Genomic DNA, 7831 nt, shown 5'->3' with positions numbered 1-7831 from the left:
GTCAACTATCTACACCTCATTATCTTAAATTTAGTTTATTTGAAAAAATAAACAGTTTTCATATTTAGCAATAATAACCAATGGTTAAATACATAATAAAATAGCGTAATCTGATTTCAACGGGAAAAGTTGGATCCGTCCGATCTTTTCGATTGCATCACGACTTCGTTATCTTTTGTTAAACTTAATTTCTTGGCAGGAAAAAAAATATTATATTTGTTATTCGCACTTTGAGAAACCCTGAAGTAAAAATTTTTATAGCAAAATAATAGCAAAAATTTTTTTTCTCATAATTTTCGTCTTCCTTGGTCTCAAATCACAGAAAAGGCGATAACTTCAACACGAGCCTATTAATCTACACACAACTTGAGGATATAAGTAAGCAAGTAAGTGAAATAGTCCGCGCACCGGAGCGGATTTTTGTAACTTTCCTTGAGCGTAAAAAGTGTATCCTTATCAATAGACGTATCTTTCTCAAATTTGTTGTGTATGTTCTCTGACATACCTGCTTCTAGAATCAGTATCCTTTTTCAATTGTTAATATTCTATGATCCCTTTTATCTCTTGATTAGATAAGAACTTGTCTGTTGGTTCTATAAGAGTCCTAGAGGGGACTATGAGGTACACTATTCAAAATGGTTTTTGTTTATTTAAATTATCGAATTTATTGAAAGTTAATTTTTACTAATTACATTTTTTTGACACATGAAGTTTATACTTTTAATTCACCCTCAATGTTCCACATATCTAGCCAAACTTTTCTAAAGTCCGGTACTATATGAAATTATAGGTAGCTTTGATCTTCTTCTATTAAAGAAAAATATTTTCTCATTGTTGGATTATGGCAGATAATTTATAGGGGTCGTGGTAATGTACATGATTTTCCATCTCACCTTCATATAGATAATTTGCAATTGTGAGAATCACTATCGTGAACCAAACTATGCATGTATTAAACAAGAAATGTTAACTAACTGCAAAAAAACAAAACAAATGTAATAAAGGAAACATACTTATAAAAATTAGATTGTCTAATCGTTGCAAAGGGATTTCAAATTTGAATTGCACAAACACTATATGCTTTGTAGCTTAGTCTTCATTCTTAGTTAATTTCTGATTAAAAATAATTATAAGTCAATATAATTTCTTATTACGCAAACTGTTACTTAAAATTAGTCATCATAAATTAAGCGCAGGTTTACCAACTGTGTGTTTTGAATAAGCTATCTTGATAATATTTTATTGTTCATATAAAGGAGTACGATATCGCATTCGAATGAATTAAAGGAAAGAATAAAACGTATCTAAACTAGTGAGTACAAATTTACAAAAACATTATAAAATCAATAGTTTATGAATAAATTATTATAACACATGGGCGATACCATCAGGAAATTTGTAAGAAAACCTTTATATAAAGCAGAAACCATATAGTACAAGAGCCGGGAAGAATAATAGGCAGTTATTTCACCCCAATTTTTTATTACTTTAATGAAAACTATGTATAATTAATAGTCAAAATTGATGAGTCTGCCAAGTATAGGTAGGAGGAATAAAAAATGGCGGCTTAAAAAACATTAATTTTTCATTCGGAGAACTATTTCTTAAAAACTATCAACAATACTAGAAAATCTAAAAGAACGTCATTTAAAGGAGAGTATATGTGCTGCAATATTAGCCCTAATAGAGCTATTTACGCCCAATAGTTCCTGAGATATAACTTTTTAAAAAGCAACATTTCTTAAAAACCTTAAGTGATTAGTTAATTTATTTTGAGAAATTTATATTTCAGGAACTATTTGACGTATAGATGTCTATTACCACTCAAATTAAAGCTAGTTTAAGGTACTATAAAGTAGTTTATGACGTTTATCGTCGTAGGAGTAGTATTTTTCATTATATTCCCTAAAATAAATTGATTTCTAGTTGTTCGGAGAATAAGTTATATATAGGTAAAACATTATTTCAGAAACCATAGGACGAACAGATGTCTGTCAGCACTGAAATGATAGCTATTTAAATTTTCTATAAAATAGTTTATAACGTTTATCATTGTAGGAGTTGTAGTTTTTATGATATTTGACAAAATAAATTCACAGACAGGTAATTTTTAGTTTTTCGTTTAAAAAAATATATCTCTAGATCCATAAGACGCACATATGTTTGCCAGCACTCAAAATAAAGGAAATTTAACTTACTCTAAAGTACTTTATGACACTTATCTTCGCAGGGGTGGTAATTTTTATGATATTCGCATATAAATTTGGCAAATGAAAATTTGTCCAAACAACTATAAATCAATTTATTTTAGCAAATATCATGAAAACTAGGACTCCATATCGACGATAAACGTCAAAAACCACTTCATAGCCCATTAAACTAGCTATAATTTGAGTGCTAACAGACGTCTCCACGTCGAATGGTTTTTGAGATATAGATTTTTCAAAATTAATTCACTAACTACTGATCATTAAGTACGTTCTGCACAACATTTTTATGAAATAATGCTTTTTAAAAAGCAATATCTCGAGAATTGTTGAACGTAAATAGCTCTACTAGGGCTTATAATTTAGAAAATTTAGTCTACTTTAAATGTTCCCCTAGATTTTCTATTGTTGTTGGTAGTTTTAAAGATATAGAGCTCCGAATGAAAGATTAATTATTAAAAAGTTTTGAAAAAGCCGCCATTTTATATTCCCTCTACGTTTACTTGGCAGACTCATCAGTTTTGACTATTAATTATATATAATTTTCATTAAAGTAATCAAATATTGAGGTGAAACAAATTACTTGGGCTCTTGTGCTAATAGTTAAGTTCACTAATATACGAAGGATTTGATTGAACTCTATTACGCCTTTGCTACCGATTGTGATAAGCGATCATTCTTCTCCCAGAACCATCATAGCCACAGGAAACATTGTAAAATGAGGCTTACTTATGATTTTATTGCCTTAGTCTTACTTTTCATAAATGCTATTTAAAGAAAAATCTTAGTGTACAACAAAAAACAGAAATAGCCACTAAAATATAACTAACGACAAAAAAAAGAATAAATTTTAAAAACACAGTCTATGTTACAGAAATACAATTATAATATTTAAAATATCACTAACTAAAGATAAAATGTCTTTAGTTATAAATGAAGGACCATAGAAAATATTAATATAAAAAAAAAAATAATAAACCGCCAATGAGTTTTACTTATTAGTGAATCTAAAAATCTTGATGGAAATTGAATGATTCTGGTCTTATTCCAGTGAAGAAGTTTTAACTAAATATATTTATTGTGTACTCATTTATATTTTTTAGGACGGCCCTGCAAATTTTTTCGCCACCTGCGCTTCTTAAAACGAAATTATATCCATATAATATAACAAAAGTTGATCATTTCTATCCAACATAAAGAGTACAAGAGGAGACTTCAAAGTATCCATAATTTGCTACATGATTATTGATATCAACAATCATTCATAAAAATATTTAAGTGATTTCAGAATTTGAATTACCTCGGCGCAGGCGATAAAAAGCGGAAACATAGCTTTTAGTTTTCCGCTGGTAAATGTAGGGGTTAGTTTTATCCTCAAAGGTCTCCATTTTTCTCCACCCAGGTTAAAAAGATGGTGCTGAAGTTTATCCTCTTTTGAACTGAACCTGAACGAAAATAATTTTTTAATTAATACATACATATACATATGTACGTATGTATGACATATATGTATTTATGTACAAAACCTTAACAATTTCGAAAATTTTGATATAATTTTCGCTGGGTCATAACGTTGGTAGAATTCGATACCACATAAGAATCCGTCATCATAATTTGAGTTTCCTTGAACGGCCAAGGATAGTAAAATGGTTGTGATGATGGGCCAAATAAAAAAAGTGCCTCAATTATGACGACGGATTCTTTGGGAATCGAGTTTTAAAAATATTTCATTATTTATGTTTATTTGATTATTCTCAAATCATCAAAAACCGGGAACAATTGTTAGTGATTTGGAGTGATTCACGGTTTCATGCCGCGTCAGGTCAAAAAAGTACCCGATATGAATTATTTATAAAATCTGGTTATATAATAAACACATCGACCCAGTTGAAATTCCAGAGTTGGCTACACGGAAGGTTAGAAAATTAATACTCTCTAAAGGTGGAACCCGTGTCACTGTTATAATCGAGAATCAAACCAAAATTCCAAAAATTTGTAATAATAATAATTTATTTAAAAATAAATAATTTAAATTCTATCCATTATAGTCCCAAAACCTTTTATTTCTCTTACAAGTCCGACGTTTCGGCCAATCCGGCCATCTTCAGGGACAATCTATTACAAAACAGCTTTTATTACATGTATGATCCTACAAACATTTCAAAATACTTAACATTATAATTTGTTTATAATTTACCTTATCTTAATATAACTTTGAAATTATATAATTTAAAAAACTCTAAAATCCATGCAGGCTATTCTGCCCAGGTCAAACCTCCTTACAACCTGTTGTGATAAAGGTTTTATGGAATAATGTCTGTGATAAATGATTTTTACTTTGTTTTAAGTGAATATTGACAGATTAGGTAATTAAACATATGTGGGATATACTTATTAACAAAAAAATATCTTTTACCTAATGTTTCATAGAAATTGATGGTTTGACCTGGGCAGAATAGCCTGCATGGAGTTTAGAGTTTTTTAAATTATATAATTTCAAAGTTGTATTAAGGTAATGTAAATTATAAATAATAATGTTAAGTATTTTAAAATGTTTGTAGGATCATACATGTAATAAAAGCTGTTTTATAGTAGATTGTCATTGAAGATGGCCGGATTGGCAGAAACGTCGGACTTGTAATAGAAATAAAAGTTTTTGAGACTATAATGGATAGAATTTAAATTATTTATTTTTAAAAAAAATTACCAGTCTCAAGAAAGTATTAAGATTATTAATTAAATAATTTATTTAATTTATTCACATCTTCAGTTTAAATAATGGAAGACAAAAAAAAAACGTTGTTTTAGAAATTAAACTTAATTTCAATTAATTTAATAATTAATTAAAACTTTAGGACAATTATAATCAGTTATTCGTTAGTTAACCAAACGGCTATGATTAGTTTATTAAGAAGCTATGATAGTTTTTATTTTATCAAATTACCAATATGCATAGATTATAAAGAAGCTCTGATTAACTATTAGATGAGAAAGTGACGTGACTAGGACATTCTCAAATAAAATATCACGGTCGAAATAAAAAACCAAACATAAATTATTCATGTTTTCGATTTTTTTGCTTCTCTGGGAATTTAAAAAACTTTTCGTTGTGTGATAAGAGACACACGCTCTAAACTAATTTGTTATTTAGACTAGATTTTGATTTGAAGTCTGTGGTAACAAATTTCGAAATGCACTTCGGACAGCATATTTTTTTTTTCAAACTTTCTGTTTTTAATCGTTTATAATAATGTAATAGCTCAAAATTTACTCTGATTTAAGACGTAATAAATTCTTATTGTGAGGTTGGAAAAAAAAGAAAAGGATGTTTTGCCTAGCTTCTATAAACATCAGAGCAGAGAGGTGACAGTTTATTTGGGAATGATCCATCCGCCTTTAACTGACCAACGTTTTGTTGTTTATGTTCAACAAGAATTGATTGTTCAACAGTAACGTTAGTTCATAATTTTTAATCATCTAGTACAATTTTAAATTAATTTCGATTCAGACTAGGTAAGAATTTTAATCAAATATGCCACTATTGTTTTTGTTATTTCTGTAAGCATCCAATATGTATTTCCGAGATATGCGCATTAATTGTTAGCAATACACAAATTATTTTATCTTTGTACATTTTATTAAATTTTCTTACGCGCTTTCGGGAAAGCGATTTCTGAAGTGAATGAAGTCCTTAGCGAGAACAAGCCTGATGATTTCAGGGTCTTTGACAACAAGGAGAGGTGATCGCAACATATAGAATCCAAAATAGGGCTGCGATTCATGCTTTTTGTACATCTGTAAAATATAATAATTCACATTAATGTAATCTCTGTTTGTTTGTACTCGTTTTGAAACTCAAGTATGAATAACGAACCTGATTTATGAGCGGCATAAAAGAATCTTTCATGGTTATGAACCGCAAGTTATTGCCGAAGGGAAATCTCCCAGGCTCGGCCGCAATTCCCCGTGACTCCCAATAGTTGTAAATGGAGACATAGAACTTGTAGAAAAGCCACAAGGGTATCAACAATCCAATCAATGCAGTTAACATGTCTGAAATATTAATATATTATAATAATTGTGTCACTAAAAAAGCTCATTAATCAAAATATTGTGGTTTTATTTTTTATTTTATTGAGTTTGTTATAAAAAGCAATCGCATAAACTATTCTCGAAATTTAGGAACCGAAGATGTTGGAAATATTGATCGACACCATTATACTAGGCATCTTTTTCATCAACCTAATTTTGATAAATAAAACGTTAGCAAGATTAAAACAGGAAATTAAAAAAAAGAAAAAACCCAGGGTACTGTGAAAGGAGATACAAATTAATAATTTATAAAATACGAATCTTTATGAAAAATGGAATCGTATTGGGGTATAAGGCGCTATGGGATGAGCATTACATCTCATAAATTCGAAAACTCTAAAAGATGGAACTATGAAAATTATGGTAAAGAGAAAATAACATATAAAAGCAATTTAGAGAGGCAAATTTTCCAAATGTTTCTCTCACTAGAATATTTTAAGTAAATATTCTCTTGTGTTTATTTATATATTATATATATAAAGTTATTTTCTCTTGTGCGTTTTGTTCTTGCTTACCAAGGAATATTTGATTATGATAGGAGACAGGATTGTGGTCATATGAGCCTGGGCCCGTGATAAAATAATAGTTGTCTTATTACTGCTTAAGTTTTAATAATCGATTTAAAGTTCAATGTTCTTGCTAATCTAAACTCAGTAAAGAACACTTTGTTTCCTCTTTAAGCTATGACAACATTTATATTTATAAGAAAGGCTAAATTGTCAGAATATGATACAAGTTCATGAAATCATTTATTGTAGATTGTAATATTTTTTTGTATATATTTGTTCTAAAATAGTTTTATATTAAAAACATTTTATTAATCAGCTATTATCGGTCTACATGGTCCAGGCCATAATATTTGATTGTAATCCATATTATTAATATCTGGGCGATAGTCATGGAAGTTAATAAATTGATAATAACTGATCTATATTTACATATGAGCTTCAAGAACTTAATTGAAATTTCAACAGCATATATTGGCTAGTGAAATGAAATAAACCCAGAGAGGAATAACAGGTTCCCCTTAAAAATTATGTTTGAAGATAAGATGCACAACGGAAGAACAAAGAATTATGTTTGAAGACAAGATCCACAAAGGAAGAACAAAGAATTATGTTTGAAGATAAGATCCACTACGGAAGAACAAAGAACTATGTTTTGAAGATAAGATGCACAACGGAAGAACAAAGAATTATGTTTGAAGACAAGATGCACTACGGAAGAACAAAGAATTATGTTTTGAAGATAAGATGCACAACGGAAGAACAAAGCATTATGTTTGAAGATAAGATGCACAACGGAAGAACAAAGAATTATGTTTGAAGACAAGATGTACAACGGAAGAACAAAGAATTATGTTTGAACATAAGATGCACAACGGAAGAGCCTAGACGGCATTTAAGCGTTTCTTCCCATCAAAACTTGTTAACATGATGTCTTTAAGGCTCCTTGGTTTTGCATTGTCTTTTATAATTCAAATTCTGAATGTTCTTTTTATGAACTCTGTAGTAAAAAAAAAAAAAAAAAAA

At 29.2% G+C, this 7831-nt stretch overlaps 1 protein-coding gene across 1 annotated transcript in view; it reads right to left on the bottom strand.

The window, feature by feature from the left end:
* Positions 1–7831, bottom strand: part of LOC106677354 (cytochrome P450 6a2) — an 18989-nt gene that overhangs the window by 10119 nt on the left and 1039 nt on the right. The window contains exons 2-5 of the mRNA XM_067046427.1: positions 6082–6260; positions 5860–6002; positions 3508–3652; positions 230–240 (exon numbers count right to left, since the gene is read on the bottom strand). Of these exons, the coding sequence (XP_066902528.1) occupies positions 230–240; positions 3508–3652; positions 5860–6002; positions 6082–6258 (476 nt within the window). The 5' untranslated portion in view covers positions 6259–6260. The remainder of the gene's footprint in view (positions 1–229; positions 241–3507; positions 3653–5859; positions 6003–6081; positions 6261–7831) is intronic.

This window comes from Halyomorpha halys, unplaced genomic scaffold, assembly GCF_000696795.3.
Source record: "Halyomorpha halys isolate HHAL.00 unplaced genomic scaffold, Hhal_1.1 Scaffold95.1, whole genome shotgun sequence".
Taxonomy (NCBI): domain Eukaryota; kingdom Metazoa; phylum Arthropoda; class Insecta; order Hemiptera; family Pentatomidae; genus Halyomorpha; species Halyomorpha halys.
This window is presented reverse-complemented; position numbering and strand designations above follow the sequence as displayed.